At 40.3% G+C, this 25,458-nt stretch overlaps 1 protein-coding gene across 1 annotated transcript; it reads right to left on the bottom strand.

The window, feature by feature from the left end:
* Nucleotides 1-785: 785 nt before the first annotated feature.
* On the bottom strand, nt 786-4,802 carry pim1 (Pim-1 proto-oncogene, serine/threonine kinase). The gene is made up of 6 exons (XM_026333138.2): nt 4,351-4,802; nt 4,062-4,168; nt 3,921-3,971; nt 3,385-3,751; nt 2,652-2,828; nt 786-2,544 (listed from the first exon to the last, which is right to left on the bottom strand). Exons 1-6 carry the CDS (start codon nt 4,430-4,432, stop codon nt 2,330-2,332), a joined length of 999 nt encoding a protein of 332 aa, XP_026188923.1. The 5' UTR covers nt 4,433-4,802; the 3' UTR covers nt 786-2,329.
* Nucleotides 4,803-25,458: the final 20,656 nt, after the last annotated feature.

The raw sequence follows: 25,458 nt of genomic DNA, 5'->3' as shown, positions 1-25,458 counted from the left end.
CCTTTGAGGAGTAACCGATTCTTAGTAATGTTACAAAATACAGAATAAGGATGTGTAAATACGTCAGAGACACGTTGAGCGTTCTCCTTTCAAGCCCTGAGGAGTGGTTTGTTTAACAAGACTAAATCCTGATGTGACTCATTTTAATCTTGGGAAAAGCACGTGTGATGTCCCTTTGTTCCTACATGTGCCCATGTCCTCAGAGAGATTCAGTTAAGTATCTGTGTAAATGCAGTCATTGAGCAATGTCTGATCACCCTGATAAAATCCAAGTCAAAACTCTAAATCAAGTATCTTCTGAGAAATATTAGAAAATATTCTGTGCTCTCCATAAATGAACTATTTTCTATTACTAATGAAGCCTGTTCTTGCGTTTCCATGCTTGAACATCAATGACCACAATGTTTTGACAACATTCTCTCTGCTGTACCAATATATAAGCACCCTGCCCCTGTTTGTTGCCATCTGCCTTTTACCAGTTTGTTTTCTTATCTCTTCATCTGTTTTCTATATTTGCTGCATTTCACAAAGGTGTGAACAGGAACAGGAAGCCTACTGGGTAAACCATATACTCTTCTGACCTAGTAAATTTATTTGTGTTAGCTTATGTGTCACGTGTTATTTAACTCTTTTAAGGCCTTTTCTAAACTGAATAAATAAAATATATTGTTTACATGTAGCTCAAGGCTTCACTCTGATTTAAAGTGCATTACAGTACTGACTGTCCTGAGGCAGAGGGTTATTACAACTTATTGTGATACTTGAAGAAATGCAGGAGTTGAGTGTGATAGTTAAAAAAAATATTTATTGAAACTGTATAAAAATAGTTTCTAACATAATTTACAATTCTAACTTGAATGGATGAAAAAACAAAACAATCGAAGCTGCAATCATGCAACCAGAAGTTTTCTCATTACCATATTTCTCTCTCTCACACACACACACACTTACACACACACACACAGTCAAACATCCAACATTCAAAATACACTCAGACCCACAGCAGATAACACAGTAACAAAACCAGTTACCATCAGTAGACATTTAGATACATTAAGATGGAAGGGCTTTAGGGAACTATTTACACGTTATTTACATCACATACACAAACATACACACACATCTGCTCTTTGAAAATTTCAAGCCATAAATATGGTCAAAAAAATTCATCTCATTTTTGTTTGACTTAAATAATCTGGGGGCCCTCCATTGACTGTGGAATGAAATATATACGAACAGCCGAAATTCTCTCATAAATAAATAAATAAATTCTGCGACATAACGCTCATAGTGCGTGATTAAGAAGTCACAGCCATAATAAATATTATTTACAATTCTTGTCCCCACTGAGTTTTAAGACCTATGTGAGGCACTAAAACAATTGAAGAGCAGAGGATGTTGTATTTCGGGTATGGTTGCGTTTGCATTGTGGTGTGCATTCAGGTGGGTGTGAATGAGCGGTTGCCTAAGCCTTGTGTTTGTATACAGTACAACACGGGAAGAGGAGGAAGCGGAGGTTGTAGAGTAGAGGTGAGTGCTGTAGTAATGAGAGTGAGGTACATCCAGTGTTTCTTTGTTTATGGTTTGTTTGCACAGGTTGCTGCCAGAGCTATGAGGTTACCTTGTTGCTAATGACATTGGAGTAATAGAAGCAGTGATAGTAGTGGTTGTAAATTACATAGGCTTTACTGATCTAGGCCCATGAGAGGAAAAAACAGCAATAAACAATATAAAGCCTTGTACAGAGTAAGGAACGAAAAGGCCATCTTGAAGAAGAACCTTTTGTGTTCACAAATTCAAGTATTTTCAGGGTCCCCCAACAATCTCAGAGAAGGCACTTTTTGAGAATCTCACTCCTCTGCACTAACGCCTCTGCTCTTCCCACTCTCTGACAGAGGATAAAAACAGAAAGAGGAGAGCGTAGTATAGTGAGAGGTTACATAACTCAAACTGTCCATTTGCCATTCAGCAGAATGGTGAGCACATGTATTCTATTTTCTCAACACAGGTGTCCATGCACACAGAGCATGCCTGCCTGCAGACTAAAAAAACACCTGTTGCCTGTTCAGAGTCCAGTGAGGATGATGTTCTGGTACTGTCCATCGACTGGGAAAATCAAGTAGTTGGGGCGGAGAGGGTCAGGCCTGCTGGGTTGAAGCCAGTGGATGATGGTATTGTCACACCCTCTGCCTCTTCTCTGTGCAGTCCTTGACACCTTGCTCTTGCCTGTATCAGGATGATTGACCAGGGCGCTGCCCTCCCTCTCCTGTCAAGTCTTTTGAAAGAGTCTCTTGTGTCAGTGCAGTCCAGTTCGAACTGTGTGCCATAATCACCGCGCCACAGCCACTGGTGTGGGTGTGAAGGCTGTGGGCTCATGGCTGATGCTGTGCAGCCTGATCTCTGTGCTCGTCTTCTCTGTCTGCACTGTGGATGAGACTACAGAGGAGGACGTGCTCTGCATCCACGAATGGTTGATGATGTCCTCGAAGGACGGCCGGTCAGCCGGTCTCAGAGACAGACACCACTTGATCAGCTGCTGGCATTCTGGATGAGGAGGGGAAGGACAGCCAATTAGTATGGAGCAACACCCTGAATATGATGTGCACATCAATGAGCGAAAGGCTAAGATGGACATTGCAACGTGAATTTACCTGTGGAGATTCTCCTCCGGAAGAGGACCTGCCCTCTTATTATCTCCTCATCATGTTCAAATGGGATGTCTCCACACACCATGTCATATAGCAGGACACCCAGGGACCAGACTGTGGCAGAGCGCCCATGATACCGATGGTATGTGATCCATTCTGGCGGGCTGTACACTCTTGTACCTGGCAGACAGAAGGAAATAAAAAAGAGAAACATCTTTAAAAACTGCAAACTCACTTAACATGACACTTATGCAATGCCTTCCAACTGCTAGTTGTTTATAGAATTTGCACTGGAGTGGCCAACTGAAAATGAAAGCATTTCCAGCTGTTACATGAAGAATGCAGACTTATCAGCTAAGTCTGATACTGAGGCTACTATCTGAGCTCAGGTGCCAGAGAGCGTGACGGACTGGGTGTGTGTGTGTGTGAGAGAGAGAGAAGAGTGTATGTGGGAGGGGGAGCGGACATGTGACTTTGTTTACAAACTTTGAGTTGTAAAAATGCAGCTTCCCTCCGATGGGAGGCGCCAAAACTAAGGCAGTGCAGCTCAGTGAGTAATAATACGCAGCTGTGAGGGGGATTTCAACTATGACACGATGTAAGAATTTCTGCAGAAGTCTGAGCTGCATCATAACAGTAAAAAGGGTCACTGGGTTACCGCGGTGACTATGTTACAGTAAAGTCAAATTAAAAACTCCAAATACACCGCTGCATGTTTTCAGCACAGATGACTCACCATCAAAGTCTGTGTAGATGGTGTCCTTGAGTAAGGCTCCAGATCCGAAGTCTATGAGCTTCATCTCTCCGGTGCGGAGGTCGATGAGGATGTTCTCGTCCTTGATATCCCGGTGCACCACGCCGCAGTTGTGGCAGTGCCGCACGGCCTCCAGCACCTGGCGGAAAAAGCTCCGCGCCAGCTCCTCCGGTAAGGCACCTTTCTCCGTGATGAAGTCAAACAGGTCCTTGACGTTTTCGGGTCTCTCCATCACGATAATGAAACTGTCCGGTCTCTCGAACCAGTCCAGCATCTTGATAACCCCTCGGAAGCCCGTCCCGACCTTCTTCAACAACACAATCTCCATAGGGACCCGGGAGCCATTAGGCTGAAGAGATAATAATAATAAATATTAGTATTTATTACATACAGACATGCTAAAATAATATCTAAATATCCCGTAGTGTGTTTTATTAGAGCATTATATTATATATGTTAATTAAATACAAATTAACATTAACTAGTCTTATAAAGCTGCTGTATAAATAGTTTCTTACCAGCTCTCCCCACTCGGAGATTCTGTCCTTGGCTACATGTTTGACAGCAACCTGGCGAACCGAAGAAGACACAGCGTCAAACGACACATTCAGTAATAACAACAAAATGCGTAATTTTATCATAATAATAGCGACACTAACCGGAGCTCCGTCGGATATCCTCGTACCGGAGTAGACGGTGCCGAAGCCGCCGCTGCCCAGCACCGCTCCGACCTGATACAGCTTCTCGAAAGGCTCCTTCTCCTTCACTGCAATAAAAATAATAATAACCACAGTCGGTAAACACCGGGAGCTGATTTATAAATGATCATATCATGATAATTTTAATAAACGGTGTGAATGCACTGCCGTCCTTGAAAATTACGCGCGGGCTGCCAGCCATTGCTGCAGCCCCGTCCTCCATGATAGCAGTGGAGAAAGGGCGTCTAACCTTGATGAACCTGGAGCTGGATCTTCGCCGGCATGTCCACGGTGGAGATGTGAGCCAGGGAGTTGAGCTTGGACAGCAGCATTCCTTTAAAGATGCTCAGGTTGACGTGCGTCTTCGTCTTTTTGTTGTGCTTTGCTTTTGGATCAGAACAAATGTTACTCCGTTAGCTCGACCCTCCCGTCTCCTGCGCTGAGAGCTTAAGGTCCACGCTGAAGGAACAAAAAATGCGGCAGGGATCCTCTCATCCGGACAGAAGAGAAAACCCGAGTGTGATCCAGGGAAGCGTTGACAGAAACCCTGTCCTGACGAGTGGAGATCTTAGCAGTTGACGTTAAAAACGACACCTGTTCCCCGCGGTGTTTTGTAAATAGTCAAATCGACGACACAGACGGATACAGGCAGACCAATGCCCCAGTCTGACACCGGCTCCTGGAAACACCGAGCGGGGGGGGGGGAGGGCGATTATAAGGCGGTTGTAAGAGGGCGGGACGACGCGCGCATACGTCTTTCGTGGCACCGCCCATTTCCGCTCTCTTCACCAATAGGAGTGCAGATACGCATTCCAAACATGCGTCAATCACCGAATGAAAATAAAGCCAGTCTCATAACCGACCGGGCCAGACACAGACGTGGCGGGAATCAAAACGCGCCAAAAAAGGGGGAGACTAAAGTAATAATTATGAATTCATGTGAGAGGGAAATGCAAATTCAAAGCCAAGTGCTCGCCCTGTCTCCTCCCTTCGCGGGAAACCGACACACGGAATAGAAGATACATAGAAACTGGGTGTTTTCTATTCATCTTCACATTTATATTCAGATTTGCTGTGAAAGTCAGATTTTTTTTTTAATTGTTCACTCCTCTTTTCTCTGATCCACATGTTGCACTAAAGCTTTCGTGTGGTTTAATTGATTTCATAAAAAAAAAATTCATAAAAAGAGACACATGTATGCCTCGTTTAACCTCTGGGCAGTTCATCAACTGCATCCCAGCTATTCTAACCCCCCGTCATTTACCTGATTATTTTCACATTAAACACAGGTTTATTAGCTGAGCTGAAGTCGAGGACTCTGAGCTTTATTTGAGTTGTCTGACGCTGCCTCTCAAATGGCTGCGCATCAAAGGGCGCTGAGGAGAAAAGGCGCATTCCACTCATTCTTTCAAATTGGGTGGCCGGGTTTACAGCCCTTCACAGGATGTGGGAAACTACAGATAAAAAGGCTTCCATTTACCCCACCCCTATCTGCTCCTCCTCTCTCCGCCCTCCTTTTCCCGCGCATGTTAACCCATTGTCTGAATGGTCTGCTCGCTCTCTCTCCCCAGCTAAAGTTACATTTCCTTTGAAAGTTCATGGTAACTTGTAAAACACCATAACACTGATGATGATGATTATTATTGTTAATTCTGTTGTATGTTGTACACAAAAACAAAGTTTCACTATAGACATACACCATCCTGGTCATGAAATACTTGCAAAAACAAGTCAGTGGACTATTTTCTATTTTTTGCAGGTTGGCTTTGCAGGCTAGAAGGAAAATGAGAACACAGGCATGTTTAACCCTGGGCAAATTCCTTTAATACCAAAGTAAGATGCAAATCGGGTGCTGAACTATAGAACTTCAGAGGATCAGTCATCAATCATCACATTTGAATGTCTTTATTAATATAACAGAACAGATTATTGGTCTGTAGCAAAGCTAATTTTTCTGTAAGACTATTCATGTCACTGTCAGTGCTGTTCTGTTACTGTAAGCATTGGTTGTAACAGTCTCCTAAAGGGTTTAGAGAGGTGTGTGCACTGGGCTCATGCTCAGTCAGGGGCATTGGAGAGGTGTGTGAAAATGGAGAGGTCTACAGCAATGAGTGTGACAGTGACCGTAGCTCCGGGAAATGCCAGCAGTGAGCGCATCGCTCTGGGGCTGCAGATATCCCCTGCCTGCGTGATCAGCAGGGTTCAAGTGACAGCCACCTAACCCCATGTGTCAGAAGGACAGGTTATTAGCTGCACTACTCATTTTGCATCCAGCTGCTCAGTCCAATCTCTGGAAGTCTCTCTGAAGTTTTCTCTGAGGAGACAGAATGTTTTTACCGTAAAGATTCACCCTGACCCATGCATGAGTTTTTTCCTTGTTTTAGTCATGTTTTCATTTGCATATTAGGCCTGCACCACACACATTAGAGGCCACATGAGGAAAATAGCACCATGGAAAAAGATTTGCCTTACATAATACTTTCATGAATTACTTCCCCTTTCTAGATAAATAGAAACCATGCACACTGAAGGTTCAAAACAAAAGAAATGCATTCCCCCATGCACAATATTCCACATAGGGAATATATACCCACTCCACTAGAAGTTTCATTGCAAGTTTCTGAATCACAGTCATACAGAAAAGTTAAAAATTTAAATAACTTGATCTCGGTGTAACTATAATTTATTTTCCTTTTACTTGTGCAAAATGTGCAAAAGCTTCTCCTAAACTCTCTTATCTACTTGACCTTTCAGTACACTCTTGTACACCGGTTACTCCTGCTCCACCCTTCATCACAAAATTATAGCACGTTATAATCATGTCACACATTAACCAGGCACACATCCCCATGTATGACCTCACACAGCAGAGTCCTCTCTCCACTCTTTTCTGTCATCCTGGGCGTCATAAAAGGCTTAGCCACTTGTCCCTGCTTAAACCACTTGTTCATCTATCAATCACACTGGGCAGCCAATCACATCTCCAGCTGTTCTGAGATCCCACCTGCTGTCCCTCCGTAAGGGGAAGGAAATATAATTATGGAGGTGGACAAGATGAGTGAAGGTTTGCTTCCCAAGAGATTGAACAATGAAAAGTGGATAGAATATGACAGTGTCTTTTAACATGGCCTCAGTGGTCACTAAGATGGAGCTTTGGATGTCATGCACAGATATATTCACATACCAAGCTGCAAAGCAGGGCGTTATGAGATGTTATGTTATTTGTACTTGATGCATTAACTATTTGTATGGAAACAAGACGTAATTATTGAAAATAATTGCTTTAGTAGTTTAAGTAAAATGCACTTGCCTTTCGAAATTAAGCATTTATATTATTACTGATAATAAAAAAGCATCTTGGTTTTGATTTCCATCATGCAACAAACAAAACCATTAATTGGCCTTTAAGAGTTAATGGACATTCTCTGTAATTTTCTCTATAATGGTTTAGGCACTGTACTCAGAGTGCTGTTATTCATGAGAGTAACTTTAGAGTATACAATTAATCCAATTCATCCATGTAAATATTCCCAACTGAAGGATAATTGATGTTTTTAATGTTGCAATTGCTTGAAGCTATGCGAGGCTACAATGGACTAGAATAACCTTTCCAATGTAATGACGGTAATGGAAATTATTCAAAATAGTTTGAATGACAAACATTCGTGCACCATTTCTAAGCAGCAATAAGCCTTCACACATACTTTATGATAACACATATGTAGCAACCTGTGTATGGATTTTTTAATAGAAATATAGTCTATAAAATGGACTACATTCTTCATAATGAAGCTTTTATGTCTGTTAAATGACTTTTTCACATGAGCATGATAAATGAAACCATTAAGACGTCATCTTTTGAAGCATTAATGTTAAATCACTCAAAGCACCTTAGAAGTCTTTTGTATGCTGTTCGCGTCATCCTGGATATGTGATGGCCAGTGCAATGTGAAGAAATGGAATGAGGCCAGGTGGTGTTGTGTGTGCCATTACTGTGATTGACAAAGATTACCCTATAATTAGAGGAGGGTCGTAATACTGCCCTGCAGCTCAGCAGGAGAAGAAGCCTTGCTTCTCGCAGACAAACAAAGCCTGCCCATGTCAGTTATGTTGATTGGGTTGCCAGACAATGAAACTCACAGGGTTATCATGTCTAATTAGTGAATACTTGACAGTCAGGGCTTCAGTTCTGGCTTATAAACTTGCATTTTTATCAGAGTCCTTTTAATTTTGCATTTGAGCTGTCGCTGGTTGTTACTTTACCAACCCACTCAACACCGATCTCACTGCATAGAAATGTCTGAGGACACAGCTATGGTTGGCAGCTGCTCACTCAGAGAACATGCTAACCCAGCCGCTCCACGCTGACACACACTTCAACACACACATACACGAATAAACACTAACACTGAAACCTTATCTGTTATACTTTCAAATTAGCTGTAAAGTCATTTTAACTATCCCCAAATAAGGAAAGCATCAGCATGTGTGAAGCTATGTGTGCATGTGTGTGTGTACATGTTTGTGGGGGGTACTTGAGGGATGAGGTAGGGGGTGCATTAGGGAGGGTGATATTTTTAGAGCTGTCTTAATGGAAGAAGGAATAGTTGTGTGGTGGGTAACCTCCGGTGTGGCCTGACCTCTCCTCAGGTAGCCTCTTATCCCCTCCTCTCCTCAGGTTTTGATGGCAGGGCCCTGGGGAGAAGGTACTAAAAGACATCAAAAGCTGGCATATGTGGGAAAGCACCACCTCAGGCCTGTAGACTACCCTGAAGGTCACCAAAGGTCAACTTTCACGTCAGCACAGACCTGACCCAGGGTCAGAGGTCATTAGCATGCCTGTCCAACGTCATTCAGACAGTTCTTCCAGGAAATTATCCCCACTTGTCTCATTTGAGGGTTTCGCTACTCAAGGACCCATGTAAAGTTTGTTTATTGCTATTGTGATTGTTAAAGGGGAGTGGGTATAATCTGTGTCTAAAAAGGGCAGGATGTTTTTAACATGATTATAGTAATAGGAATGTTGTCATCTTTAGTCCATATGGGGTTTCACATTACAGGAATTAATGCTTCCTAGTTTATCTCTTCAATCCATGTTCGTAATGACATTGTTGACAGAAGGGATTTGAAAAATACATCATATTCCTTTTCATAAAGAGTTAGATAACTCTGTGAGCAGCCACTGTGGTGGATATCTATATTTGTTGTTGCGCAGCTGACATTAGTATTCACCAACCCCTTTTCCAAACACTAACATTGTACTTTAGCAAATAGGAAGGCAGGTCTGAGAAACATATGTGTAAGTAATAAATTAAACTCTGTTTATTTGCTGTAATTATCTTGCAATCTACTGTACAGTAGCATTACATTTGAGTAATTACATTACATTACTTCATCATGGGGTTATGGGTTACACTGTAGTCTATCTAGTTAAAGCTTACAATAGTGATCTGGGGTAATCTTGTAATATTAGGCAATATTATGTCAGAAATTACCAGTTTAGCTTAAGCTTCAGTCTTTTAGCATGACAATTGTGCAGATTTAAGACCATTTTACAATATTCCTTTGTTCATATGAGTCAACTGAAAACATAATGTCAGCCAATGACAGTTAGTTTAACCAACTCATGGAGCTAATGTTAACTGGCTATAATCTGCAAGCAGCATTTGCCCTTTTCCCTGATGAAGTGAAGACTCGCTGTTAAAAAATTGTGAAATATTTCCAGTGGTAAATCTGCCATTGATATTATTATTAATGGCATAAGTGCCATGCTAAAATAGAAAGTTGGACAGGTGTAACAGTAGCTAAGAGCAGCTATACTGAGCAAAAGGTCAGGTGGCTAGATGCCATTTTTGCTAATTAAGATGCGTCCAAGATAATGTCAGTTGATTTGCGGTACCACTATGGCTTTGGACCAAACTGTCTCAGCACTGCTCTTCCAAAGACAGTGTAATGTCTGTAAGGGTCAGGGGTCAGACTGACTTTGGGGGGTGGTTGGGGTGGTAATCAGCCATGTGCTGTAGCAACACAAATTAGAGATGGTGAGGAACATGCTGAACCAGGAAGAAGGCTGCCTGTGTCACCTTCTCATGGAGGTTAAGAGGAGAGAGGGGTGAGGAGGGGTTATTTAGTGGGGGCTGTGCACATTTATCCACGTGGGAAACAGATAGTAGTGACATATTAAACTGGCAGCCCAGTGACACTGTTGCCAGTCACTAATAAAGAATGTTGGCGGTGGGATTATTTCAGGCTTCCCACAGGGAATACAATGGGTTTTTTGCCTTTGCCCTTTCGGTATGTTTGGCAATCAGCTGGTCTGTTGTCATTTCAGCAGTGGGAGAGAACCAGTTATTCACGTGAGAAACCAAATTATAACCAGTTTACATTCCTATAAATAGTTCCCAGTTATACTGTGAAACAGAAAATCCCCATGACTGTGGTGAAGTTACATTCAGTTTTGTGTTTCCACTTCTTTTCATTTAAAGTTTTCCCTGCTCTGTTTTGTTTCTGCCTACCCTCTCCCTTTCTTTCTCACTCCCTTCACCCCCACACCCCACACTGTTTACAGTTGATTTGCATTATGGCCCAGAGAGTGTGGTAGGCAGTTATTGTTGTTGTCACGATGGCAGAGGGGTTTTCCCACCAGCTTCCCACTCTTTTTTAGCTGAATCAAAACACCTCTGTGTTGCTGCCGGTGATGTCATGGCCCAGAAACTAACTCAAAGCTGCTTCCCTGGGAAACCCCATATCAGGAAGTCCAGACAATTTCTCCCCCCTTGATTGTTTTAGCAGAACAGCTTGGAAGAGACTGCAAGGCTTTTGATTAGGTTCCCACAAGCTGTCAGTTGAGATGGCCAAAGTGAACCTGCTGAACTCAAACAAAGGGGCTGCTCTGCTTCTTTCTGGGTTTTGTTTTAGAATAGTTGATTTTTTCTGAACAATCACAAGTAAAAAATACTACATTGTAGATATACTGCGCAGACTGTGCACTAAAAAAACTATGTGGTTCATTGTTTGTTTTTTCTCTGCATAGAATTTGCTACATAGTCTTTTGCAACAAGCAGTGAGGACCTGCTTAACCCCTGGCCTTCTTTCTCTGCTGGCCATCCACATGTGAGGTGAGCACATCTTGCTGACAGGCCTCTCAGCATGGCTATCACACTGTGTCTAGCCATACTGTCCCTGGAGGGAAGGATGGGTATACAGAAATTCCTTAGCTCCTCACCTCCTTGTCTGTATTAACTCCTCAGTCCCTCTGCTGATTACATCCTGTCTCCGTGCCATCACAGAATGACTCATGCTCTGCATTCTTGAAATCTGATGTTTTTTTCCGTTTTGATAAAAATAAATGAAAATGCCACTTGAAAATCTCGTAAATAAACATCTTGAGCTAATTAGTGCCAGGCTCAAAGGACATGTTGTCCTGTCTTTTTTATTGCAAATGTTCAGAAATCAGGCAGCACAGTGGCTTAGCGGTTAGCACTGTTGCCTCACAGCAAGAAGGGCCTGGGTTTGCAACCTGCCAGGGGCCTTTCTGTGTGGAGTTTGCATATTCTCTCTGTGCTTGCGTGGGTTTACGCTGGGTACTCTGGTTTCCTCTGACAGTCCAAAAACCTGTGATGGACTGGTGACCTGTCCAGGGTGTCCCCCTGCCTTTCACCCAAAGAGAGCTGGGATAGGCTCCAGCAGATCCCTGTGACCCTGGTTAGGAATAAACGGACATAGATAATTGGTGGATGGATGTTTAGAAATCATAACATCTAACATTCTGTGTCCAAACTATTCAGAAAGTGAAACTGTTGCTCCCAGTGATTTTTAAAAAATGTTTTTTTCAGAAACTGTTAACTTTATGAATAAGACTGAATGCACATCAAATGTTTTTACTTCTGTCTTTTGTGACTTGATGAGTCACGGGAGGAAGAAAACATGGTGAAGCACAAATTACCAAGCCAATTAATTTATAGCACAGGGCTGACTGGATGAGTGATAACCTCTAATGTTTTTTGTTTAGACTTGCATGACATGAAGATGATAATAATACCATGTGATAACTTACAGCAGTGGTTCCAAAGCTTTGTCTGCCAGTCCCCCCTTTTAGAAAATAATATGGTCCCTCAGGGGCCGGGCCGTTCACTTTGGGAACCACTGACTTACAGTACAACATTGATGTTACTGATTTAACTGCCATATAGAAAATTGTCTTAAGGTAAGTAAATTCCAGAATTGCAATTAAAAACCATTGAAAAAATGCAGTGTTGTATATTTTCAGATCATTATTACTGGTGCATGCAAGTAACATTTTACTGCTGTCGCTGATTAAGCAGGAACTAAGTTAAGTTGTTCATATGACCATGAGGATCTAGATTGTTATAACCTGTACCTGCACAAATAAATGTGCTGGAATACAAAGGACAACAATTACCTCTGAAAGGTAAAAAAAGTAACTTTCAGTACCTTCGCTGCATTCCACCAATGGTTAATTATAAGTAAAGTGGATATTTCAGTTCTTCATTGCTATGTAAAACAGTTTGTGTTTTATGAGAAGGATAACCTTTCTTTTACGTCAAACCAGCTGTTTACTTTGCTCCTCTCTCACAGATGATCACTTGGTAAACTCACAGTGCTTCAGAACGTGCATAGGTCAAATAAAAGCTATGCAAAACTGCAGAGTCCTGGTCCACCAAGAACAAAACACACGGATGTGTAACCTTCCTTTCATGCTCCTCGCACGCCATCGCAGCCACTTGTGCACAGGGAAGCTGCTGATAAACACTTGTCATTGATGTAAGGGAAATGGTAGGAGAGGCACATACTGGAGTCCCAGCCTTTATTTACAATGTGCAGCCCTGACGTCAGTGCTGTACGGAGGGCTTGGTGGACCAACAGTGGCCACACAGGAGAGTCCTGTTTACTTACCTGGGAGAATTACTGTATGACTCTATTACATCTTAAGCAAACAGGAGATGGGAAGGAGGGAGAACATGTTGCTAGGGAAAACATTTAGTTGACTACGAACCAAAGGAAATAAACAGTTCAAAAGGAAAGGGTGAAAATGGAAGACAGAGCAGCAGAAGGAGTTAAGTCATCCAGTATGAGCGTGCTAAACAAATATAGGCCATCAGAGGACTGCAGTGAGTGCACAAGAAGTCCTGTCAATCCACATAGAACTTGTAACCTGAGACACCGACAGACGTCAACTGCTGACATAAGAGATTTCCATTTCGAAGCTCCAAGCTTGGTTAATCACCCTTTACTCTGGTTTTCACTTCTTGCCTGTGTGTGCTATATCTCTGTCATGTGCTCCTTTCTCAACTATGCCCTTTATACAGTCACACATATTGGTATTTTGCCCTTTGAGTCTTCCCCCTGTTTCATCTGCCAGTCTCTTTTAGATCATTTATTCTGATTAGGTTGTGGGAGCAGCAACACTCCTGCTACTTTTCCACTTTGGCCTTGCCTGTGCTCCAGCTCTGAACAGCTCCATCAGTATTCACACTGAATGTGACATTTATGATTTTGCTGGTGCATATGATTCCCCCTGGTGTGACGTTAAAACAGCACTGCTGCTAGTTCTCACACGAGGGGCTCAGACTTAAGCAATATATAGTGACAGCTGCAGGCCATCAGATAACACTCTGGTTTACCTTTAGATTTTACTGCAGGTGAGTTGTTAAGGAATGAACAGACTTCAGTCAGCAGCTGCACCCAGATGCTCCTGCACTCTATCTCTCTAAAGCTATAACTCACTCAGATTCCATACATTTCACAGTGTTTTTGTATGCTGTTTGTCATGCATTGTCATGTCAGTAGTTTAAAAAGGAATCCTGTGCAGGCATGTGGGGGTGGTTGTATTGGGTTTAACTGTAGTAACTCTCACCCAATGATAATCTCCTCCTAGATAAACCTGCTTTCACAGCTTCAGGCCCTGGAGCTGATCATCTGTCTGGTTATGTAACTTCAGGTCAAGGAACAGATCTCTGTGTGATGGCTTCTGCGCCAGCAATTTACACATCTCAGAAATAATTTTAGCCACACATAACTGTAATGTTTAATTATATACTGTGGTGTATTGAATACCTGGGGCAAGGCCAGGCTTAGTTAGTGTGACTACAGGCCTAACCAATAAAATAAGAGCATTTTTGTTACATTTTTATTTCTTTAACGACTTCAAAATGATTTCTTTTGCGAGAGTCACTGGCCAATCAACAGTCTCGAATATCAGTATAGGCGGGGTTGACCTTTGATCAAGTTTGTGTGCTCCGTGCTGCTGTTCCTAATTTCCAACAGGAGCTGCTTAAAGTTCGTGAAGGTTCTGGTTTAATTGTGAAATAAAGTGTTGCAGACACAAAGTTAGATGTTCCACATGCAGAAACAAATATGCCTCTAAGGATATTTAATGAACCCATGGCTGGCTGCAGGAGGAAGCTCAAAGAAAGTGCAAACTGAATGTGCGTTTGGCTAAAGTTAGCTTAAATATGCTAAAACAATGGAGGACTGCAAAAAAACTGTTTTCACTGACCAGAATCGTCTGAACAACTTTACTGTCTCTGGAACATGAGTTGACAGATTCATTAACTGGATTATATGGGGAAAAATCTCCATATTCAAGTCCAAGCTAAGTCCGGCAGGTAAACTAGCGGCGTCTCCCCCTTAAACTGTACACGGTAAGACAACAATCTATGTTTATGCTGGGTGGCGTTAGATTCCAAGTTCGGGAGTAGGTTAAAAGGGGACGCCAAAGCTGTTTCCCTGCAGGTAGCCATGTGTTTCCCCTTAACCTTAGACCCAACCTAACCATATCCAGACTTATGTTTAACCTAAACCCAAACATTACCTAAATCTGGTACCTATACCTACTCCTCATTCTTGGGACTTAACGTGGACTCAGTCATATACGCCCTGGCTGCTGCTGTCATGAATAATGAATGAGATGCGGTCACTGAAGGTGCGCTGCAGTCTCAAGATCTTTGCATTGTTTTTTCATTTGGAGGTTAAAGGAATCGTTTTCTCCTTTTATGTGGATGTGATATTGTTAACTGCGTGTTGCAGAAATGATTTTTTTTAAAAAAATTTTTTAGGTTTGTACATCTCAGCTGTCACTTTTTACTCTGAGGCTATATTTTAGTTAGGGTGCTGAGTTGCTGAGTTGGATTTAAGTAAACAGGCACTTAATCTGTACTTGACCTTCCAGTTCCTTTCATTTTCTATGGAGATATAAAAGTGAACAGAGACACTGAGTTCTTAATGGCATTTCTTTATGTTGACCAGTGTTGCAAGACTGTTTAACCACGTGCTCTTTGTTTATTGACACTATTCAAAACAACAGTATAATCTCTAGAAATATTTGTATTGGTTTACCCTATTGTATGTACAACGTTTTCCACAGAGTAACATGTTATCTGCCACTACTTACACCTTAACTTTGATGAAGGCTCCCTGCTATAATTTTCCTGAAAGCAGTTGTTCTCCACAATAATGAAAATCTTCAAAGACAGCTTACATTTTGCAGGACAGTGTGTCCACGTCCTACTGTGAGAGTAAGAGAAACCATTAACAGGCCAATGGCCATAAGGACATGATCACTGCTCATGAGAATTGCGTTCCAGATAGGAATTTAAGAGTATGGCATTTACAAGTTCAAATAGTAGTGAACCATAATGAGCGACGCTGAAACATATTGGTGCAATTAACATTTAGCCTTGTTTTTGGGTCTGTGTGTGCCCAACAGGAATGAAAGGAGTCAAATATTCTCTTTAACTTCTGCTGCTTTGGTTAAAATTTACTTTAGCTGAAATTCACGTACTTGTGTATAAGTCCACTAAGTATGTGATTCTGGTACTGTATTTGCACCAGCTGCACATAGTCAGCAATGAGCTAATGAAGACATTAATGCATGCAAAGGGAATATACTTGTATTTAAGTAATATTTCTGATTTTATTCAGTAGTCACAACAGAGGAGCATAAAAAATCCTTCAAGGACATGAGGATAAATTACTCTGCTCTTTTCCCCTTTTGGTGACTGGGCCATACTAGTTGGTTGCAGGTGTCCTTTACAGCCCAATAATAACAACTGCCTGGTTGCACAACATTCTTTTTTTTGCATGGGTCTTGTCAGTGCCATTAGTTTTGTTTCAGAAGTGAGGGAACACAATGAAGTTAAGGTTATTGCGCTTTCTATCATAAAGACAGTGTATTAAGTATATTAACATGTTTGTTGCAAAGACTCCTACGTTTACTTTCTTGTCACGGACTGATCTATAATCCTAGTGTTTTTAGGAAAATATTAACTCCATTTCTTTATTTGGAGTTGTTTTGTATTAAGGTGAAAACTCAACTCCATTTTTCTGTAGTTAATCAGCAGCTCACTGCCTGGAGGGCAGGGTTGTCCTGCTTTGTTGCATGACTTACTGATGGACATAAATTGTTGTTTTTGTGAAGTGAATGAATGTCAGCAGGTTAAACACGAGATGAGATGTGTTAAAGCGCTTTCATTAATTATTCACTCACTTTACACCATTTATACAATGTTTCACTGCAAATTTGTGTGATTTTAGTGTGATAAATAGTGTTGCATGGTTTACTGGTACTGTACAGTACCCATAGCCTGCCATTAAAAATACATCCAACTTGGTAAAGCATGTCACCAACAGATGTGCCGACTTGTAGAAATAATTTAATGAGCAGCAGATTAGCGCTTAGTAGATGTGATAGATAACATAGATACACAATGACATGCCACATCAAAGGAGTGTGACTTATTTTGTGACAAGCAAACTTTTTTTAACATTAAAGTTTGATGGGGAAATTAAGGACAACAATTTGACTTATTTCACTCCTTTTGTTTTATGACCTCTTTTCACATTCTCCGCAGCACAGGCATTGTCAAATATTTTTCTTTCTTTTGTGCTCCTTGTTCTGTCATCTATAATTTAATTATTTTCTTTGATAATTTAGTTTTTTTTCTGTTTAGTTTTTTCATTTCAGTATTGGTATTGAGATATTTAGACAGGTATTGGCATTGAAGTCCTAATTTTGATACACTGTTGATAAACCCTTACGAAATCAGTCTACATCACAGAAAGTTACTTAATTAGTATTTAACCTTTGCCATACCACTGCAATACAACTTAAAATATCTGTCCCAGACACTGGAAATTCTGCAGTGTTGAAATTTTGTTCTTTTCCACATGCGCAGAGCTAAGGAGGAACTGGGCTCCGGATCAGAGCAGACACATTAGCATGTCAAGTGTTGTTACAGAAAGTCTTAAGGCTATTTCGGCACTTTGCCAGCTATATTCTCACCAGAGGCAACCAATCTGAAAATGCCAGTTTGTCAAAAACAGTGGCACATACCTTCACGGACCCAGCCAAGTATGCTATAGCAGTAAAATATTTGTTTCGTCTGTGTCTGTGTGGACATGAAGGACTAGAGGCGTTTCATTATGAGTAGACAGCATGTTCTTCACTTGGTTGGTCTTGTTTCAAGATGTCTGAGGCAGCAAGCACCTGATGAAGTGTTCTTCACTCGATACTGAGTCTCTTCTGTCTTCAATGCTGCTTTGTAACTGACCCTGACCTTTGACCTCCCTGTGAAGGAGCGTGAATGAATAGAATCAATAGAATATCACAAAAGGTAAATGAGAGTGGGGTGTTTCTTCATGAAAATGAAGCATTTCTCAGGGGAAATTCCTTTTGGATTGCCTCCTGTGGGTCAGAACTCTAAATAGGTTGTGGGCCTATTACTGATGTATCCCCTTATGGTAATATGTTTTAATGAACCTGGGTCCCAGGGCAAGAGACTTAGATTTAGGATAAGAGAGCTTTGCGGGGTATTCAGAAATCTTTGACCTTTATCGACTACTGTTGGATGCTGCATTTTGTAACTGGTTCTTGAAATTCTTGAAACTTGAAACTCAGTGATTTATTTTTTTGTTGTTGTTTTTTTTGACTGTACAGGCGAGAAATTAGAATGTTCAGTTGCTCAACAATGCTCAACACCATCCTTGACAATCTTTTCTTCATTTAGGACAGTAAAAACTGCACTTTCGTATAATAAAAATCATCTTTCTGTTGAGACACATGTTTGTGACTTACAATCTTTTGTTCCCTGGCAGCACTTTAATGTTTTTTTCTGTTATTTGTCTTCTGTCATCTACGTGGGCGGTCGATAGAGGCCAACTAGCGTTGCAGCAGATGAAGGGGCTACCCAACATTGAACCATAACAGTGACATCAAGGGCAAGTGCACCCAATGTGAAATTCTGACAGGCTCCCCAAGTGACAGCGTGGTCACAGCACAGCCTGACCACACACAGACAAACATGCACACTACAGGCAAAACAAAAGCCCCAGTGCATTTGTACCAGTTCACAAACCTGACATGCATGTACGCATAACACAGGCAGTCACATGTCATCCACCTGTACCAAACTAGCTGTGGCTACAGGGCCCAGCAAGACTGGAATGTGACCTACTGTCATTGCAGCCATTTAGCAACAATAGAGGATCACAGACAGTTAGTACTACAATGCCTCCCTGCCGATATGTGCAGAAGCCTCAATGCTCTGGGCTTCTCTGGCGCCCTGCTGAGCTCATGTAGCTACTTGGGAATCAGGTCGCATGTGCAACTCATTAATTTATGATGCTTTTGTAACATTTACTGTAGTGGCAATAATGTTACAATGCCACCACCAAAACACCGGGGGAGATGAGTATTTGGATCCATGGTGGAAGATTTGTAACTTAGTCTGAGTACATATTTTTCAACAGAGCTGAACTGAATAAATACCAAAAAAATACCAAAATGAATACACTGTGAAGGGCAGGGTGAGTAATGAAATTCTAACAGTCTGAGTGTTGTGTTAATGTACAGAATCATGCAATTAATTATTTGGCCTTTTTAAAAAATGTGTCAGCTGTAAAGGTTTATGTACACTAAATAAACCCTATCCTGTGGCTTTCACCTGTATGCTAAAACTTGAACAAATTAAGCATTGGCTCAGAATAATTTTTACTACTAACTACTACTTTTGTGCATTTAAGGGCAGTGTAAACAAATTGAATGTGAATATTTGCATATCATTGACTTTTTTGTTGAAATGCCAAACATGCTAGCAAACAGTTGCTTATTTTAGTTTGGTCTGTAGCCCAGTTACACTTTGATAAGATCATTTATTTGGAGTCGTGTTCCTGGCTATTAGACTTGTACATTGTAAAATATATTTGTCTAACAATATGTTTGACATCAGGAAATAAGTATTTCCTCATATCAATCCAGTCAACAACCTTTTATTGTCATTTCAGCCATGTACAGAGAATACAGTGCATAGTGAAATGAAACAGAATCATGCTACCTGAAAACATTACATTAACTTCACCAAGCTGCATATATCTCTGCATGCATAGTGAGATAAAATGCATCAGAAACATGGAGTTTTTGCTCCATGTGCGTCACATAGGTAGTTAAGGAAGAAGTTGTGGTGACAGGGAGACAAATTTTGCAGAACAGTTGCCTCCCAGTTGATAGCAGCACTCTTGTCTATGGGTCACTGGCTGCCCCTAAGTAGGCCCAGTAAGAGGAAGTGATTCAACATTTGCAAGAAGGGAACTGGAAGGTAGTTGTCAATGGGGATTTCTTGTAACCTAGTTTCCATTTGTTTAACAATGAAGTACACTGTATTATTTAAAGGAAGTTGGTATTATCATCAGGTCGTTCATGTGGAGGTTATATCTGTATCAGACCAAATAAACACAGACAAGAATACAAACCTATTATATATTTTTTTCTTTTACTGTCATTGGGTAGTATCAGCTCTTATATACAATTAGAAACAGCATAAACAAATAACACAGACTTGGTGCTGTGAGAACAAAATGCTCATTGTCAAACATTATCATATCATTTCTACTTTCCCTGGGGGTGCGCTCTGGTATAAATGTTGGCTCATTACGTTGGAGAGAGGGAGAGAGAGAGAGAGAGGGAGAGAGAGAGGGAGAGAGAGAGAGAGAGAGAGAGAGAGAGAGAGAGAGAGAGAGAGAGAGAGAGAGAGAGAGAGAGAGAGAGAGAGAGAGAGAGAGAGAGAGAGAGAGAGAACATTGTGTGTGCTCTTCTCCACCCAAATCAAAGAATGAGATACAAATTGGAAGAGAACATAGTGTTCCTGCATTACTTACAGTGTAACCATATAAAGACAGATGGCGATTTTACAGCTAAAGGTTTTTGCTTTATTCTTATAAACCTGTAAACACAAGTAAAGGAGGGGGAGGTAGGTGGGAAGAGAGTGAGACAGATAGAAAAAGATATCAGTGGTTTTCAGGCTTGGAGAAAGCAGGAAAAGAGTATCAAAGGTTTTAAATTTGTGTGTTTATGCTTGCAATTACACTCTCTGCACTACTTAAAGGTCCTAAACAAAGAGGATGTGACTCATGAGTATGAAAACAGCAACGGCCACACACACACATACACACACACACCTCCTTCTGTTTATGAGTCAAAATGCAAGGGTGAAAGTAAAGCACCTGTTAACAGACTTAGTCCACTACTATGTCAAAGACTGAAACAAAGGGTATGAGTTGATATCTTACCTGAGGTGTGTTTGTTTTGTGTATGTGGGATGGGTGGAGTGTGAGAAGAGGTGTCAGAGAGAAGAGAGAGGGTGTGGCACTTTTTTTTTTTTTTTTGGCAATTTGGATATGCACTTTTGTTTTTTTAAGCCAATGTTTTGTTTGTGCAGTTCATACACACACATTACTGTGTGAGAAAAAAAAATGTGAATGCTACTCCACCTGCAGATCTGCTTGCAGGGTAAACTAAATGTTGATGCATTGTGATGATGTTTAAGTGTTTAAGTGTTGTGTTTTCTGCATTGTCCTGTGTTCAGCCATGTACCAATATTAACATAAGATATGCTGGTGAGAAAAGTAATGAAAAATAATGAAATTGTCCAGTAATAGTAGAGTGTTGAGGATAGAGTGATAAGTGTGGTCCTCTGAATGTATTTAAGTTAGTGCAAGTAGCCTATATATGTTGTTGAATGAGAAAGTATTTTGCGGGCCCAAGGCCCCTGCCTACTTTGTCTAGATGGCATAGTCCTACACTAAAGCTTTCACATCCTGCTGTGGCATAGGAATCAAGTATCCTCTCACTTTGAAAGCCTAGAGATGTAAGCAAGGCATTTTGACCTCAGTCAAATAAACCTTAAAACTTTAAGCCTTTACTTGTCTCACAATGCAATGGAAAATGTATTTTTTATTAGCTTCTTTAGGCACTATCAGCAACAGATAATATGTTTACACTTGCTCTGGTTTTTCAATTATGAGCTTTTACCAGATTCAGAAATCCATTTGCAGTAAAAGTAAATTTAGAACAATTTTCACAGTCTTGTCACCATTAAAGTGAACTAAAACACATTTTATAATTGCACATCCTTTTATTGGGAAGAGCAATATTTACAACTTGAGAAATAAAACTTTTTTATTTGGACCTATTTTTAACAAAATTAAAAGTTTTGTAAAGATGCGCATATGAAGAAATCAAATGGTGGAGATTTGTTGACAGTCTGGAGTGTGCACCTCAGTCCAACAACAAACCTCTAAACAAAGATAGCAGGGGTCAAGAAAACTTGGCCATGCTAAATGTGTGCAGCCAGGATAGTTTGACAGTGCTCAGACAGAGCTGTCTACTAACTGACATGTTAAACACTTAGGTCTATTAAGTCTAAAGCAGGCCTTTAATGAATGTGATGGATTAACACCACAGTATTCCATTTCCAGTGCCACAGAGAATAATCACCAGTCTTCAGGTTATTATTATTTTTTGTGTTTTGAAAAGAGATCCTGAGGTAATCCCTTTTCATTAAATTTCATCGAGATGATGAAAATCTATTAATGTAGGAACACAATACCATGAAAGGTTTTTAGTGTAATATCATAGTGACTGGCAGCAGCAATATTCAGGGTGTGACTCCAGAAGCGATAACTGGACAGAGAACTGGCACAACACAGTGTGTGTGTACATTACATATCTGGCACACTGACATTACCACAGGCTGCACCTGAGGATCGTGAACACTTTTAATTGTATTAATACAGGAAAGAATTTGATATAAAACATGTTTGTGCAATAGTAAATAAATAAATGTAATAATCACAATATTTTATAGCAGTATTAATATTTCTGAAACAATAAATACATCTAATGCATGACAACTTGTAGGACAATTATGGTGTTTTATAGCCAGGGTCTTGATTTTATTATTTTGGTTATCATTCCAACACTCAGTATGTGTTGCAGTCTTGGACTCATTTAGTGATGTCATCATGTCCCTATATCTTAGTGTTAAAGTTATCATAGGTTGTCATATGATGATATATATGTTTTATAACTAAAATTCTGACAGTCGGACCTTGGTTGTAAATAAAGAGAATTTTCCTTTAAAATCCATTATAAGTTCATGGCCAAAATCTACATCCATATTTCACTATATGAATGTGAATCCCATTTTAATTTAATAAACAAGGTAAAAAAATCTGCAGTCATGTTGGCAGTACTAAAGTGTTTTGAACTAGTTGCTAACATCAAGATGTTCAAAATGGCAAAGCTAAGATGCTCATGTTAAAAGCTATAATGTTTACTGCCATAGTTGTGTGTACTAGCAGCAGACAGCTGATACTGATCAGATTTCATTTTTCAAATACATTTTTCAAATAATATTTGGTCAATGGACCCAGTATTAGTAGCAGACGTGTTGATGGCGAGGAAAAGTCAAAGGATCTTCATAATTATTATTTAGTTCATTCTCAGGGGATGCATGCACTAAATTTTATGACAGTTCATTCAGTATTTGAGAAGACTTTTTTTTTTTTTTTTTTTTTTGCAAAAGCACAGTTTGCACTTTGTGGTTGCATTAGAGGAAAAAATAAGAGAGGTCCCAAAGTCAGAAGAATTTTTATTCTGGTAGGAAGGAATGTGTTTACAAACAGTGTTGCTAGTCTGTTAAGTAGATGTTGAGATATTTCTAAGAATATGTTAAAACTACAAGTTGTATTATACCATACTCTTATTTTAAAACAAGCTGTTCCGTGCAGTGTATATGTTAAATACAACAAAATCAGTTAATGATGATGGAAAATTGTGTATGGTAGAAATTTGTTTCTGCCACAAGAGTACATCCATAGCAGATTTATCTCAGCACTGTCAGTACAAGTACACACACGTGATTACATTCAGTTACATTTTATGGCCATAAACTTTGTAGCTAATAATAGAAACAGAGAGCAGTTTAAATAAACTCTAAGGAACCCTGCTGGCAAACACTGTGGCTCATCTGTGTGTGCTCAGCTAACACTGTAAAATGTTTCAACAGAAACAGAACAACAATGCCACTCATTTACTATCAGTGGGTCCTGGAGAGGTTTGCTGATATTCACCCTCCCTTCTGTCTTTATATGTTCTCTCTGTGCTTCTGGCTGCCTCCTACTTGTTCTGTGGAAGCCCCAGCCCATCCTTATCTCACCCTTCCACTTCTACAGAAATCTTCTCACCACAGCATGTTACAGAGGCGTGTATAATGTGTGTGTGCATGTGTTTGCACATGCTCCACTGTATACATGTTTCTGTGTGTGTTTAAGTGCTTGCATATTTGTGCACGAACAAGAAAGGGTTGACTGATATTGCACATCCTCGTCTGTTTGTAATATCTTGGAATTGGTTCTGGGCGCCTCCAGTCAGTGTCAGTTTCCTGGAAAAGCATAGCAACCCCTGTGAAACCTCCATGTTCATGCTGCTAGCATGTTTGCTAAATTGAATGTGATGAGCCATGGTGCTAATTTCTTTGATTAAGTCATTGCTCAGGCCACATCTATAATGCATAAGTGAGGAAAAATCCATTTAGATCCTAAATATTACCAAAGGCAACCCAAAGGCCTTTTTTTCTCCGCCTTTGCAAAGCATGGTGATTTTACTTTATGACTTATATAGTCCCTTTTCTCATTAGGAAAACATGAACTGTGTACATGCATTGTAAACACAAATAAGAAGATTGTGGGGGAATCATATCATGATAGCTCTGGAGTAATTTCTACAGAAATAAGTTTAATATATAATAACCTTATAACTACGCTGTACCTGGTATAATATGCTGCTTCATAATACACAATTCTGTCTTATATATTGTGTCAATACACAGTAAACACAATCAGTCCTACACACCATTTAAGGTCATATCACAGTCTTTAGGCAGATGGATCATACTAATGGCATATCAGTGTATTTTGATCAACACCAAACAGTCAGTTCTTGCAGTTTCCTTTCTTTATTTTAACTATGGCCAATCCAAGAAAAACAAACAGGGACTAAGGAAAAGTAAAAAAACAACAACAAAGTGACAAAATAAGTCATGGCTATAAACTATCACCGAAAATACCAGGGTCATGGAGCTAGCTCACCTAAATGGAATATACACAGCTTGTGTTATTAGTTACACCTGTGCTTTTCCTGCCCTGACATGTCAAAATATGTCTGGTGAAGAATGAATTAGAAAATTATTGTTGTTATGGCTTTACAGAAAAGGAACCTAATGGTAGTTAGTTAAAACTACATTGAAAGTCAGGGGTTTACCGAAGCTATTAGGATTCATCCTCTATCAAACATGAATGCTTTTACAATATTTCTGGCAGTCTGTGTGTAAACATATCACCAAAAAACAAAAAAATGCTAACCTGCAGGTGGAAGTACAGGGAAGTCACGCATGACCAAAGTTATCCAGGATTCATCTTACAAATTGTCATTACAGTGCATTCAGTAGTTGTGACACTCTTAGCGTGACTGAGTGATACAAATAATATAATCACCAAGTACAGGAGATATTTTATGAAAGTAAACATTAGATCATGCTTTCTGTCCATAAACTTTACCAAGGAAACCTTTATCTCTGTGTGCTCAAATTTCTGTGGAAAGAAACATCTGGAAATACCATAATGTTGCATGGGGAGGACACAGAGGAGATTCAGTCAGACTTGTACATAGAAATACTCCCAACCCTTCATCCCTGGCAGAATGCTAAACAATGATGTCAGTGCATTCCTCGGGCTTCAGAGACATTCTCCAGGCAGCACCAGTGAGCCTTGAAGGATTTCTCATTGCATTAAAGCCAAGATCTGTATTAAAGTTCACATATTTTTAAATGTGTTACCTATACACAGAAAGATATCAAACACTGAGACTGATAAAACTTCAGTTTAGGAACTGTGGGGGTTTTACTCCATGTCAAGGGGTCACTTGAATCAGGTGTTTCAGATGTAGTTAATACATAAATACTGCAAGTTTGCAAGTTTGGCGAAATTGAATCTGAGGTTGTAG

The sequence above is a fragment of the Mastacembelus armatus genome, chromosome 7, assembly GCF_900324485.2.
Source record: "Mastacembelus armatus chromosome 7, fMasArm1.2, whole genome shotgun sequence".
NCBI classification, from domain to species: domain Eukaryota; kingdom Metazoa; phylum Chordata; class Actinopteri; order Synbranchiformes; family Mastacembelidae; genus Mastacembelus; species Mastacembelus armatus.
This window is presented reverse-complemented; position numbering and strand designations above follow the sequence as displayed.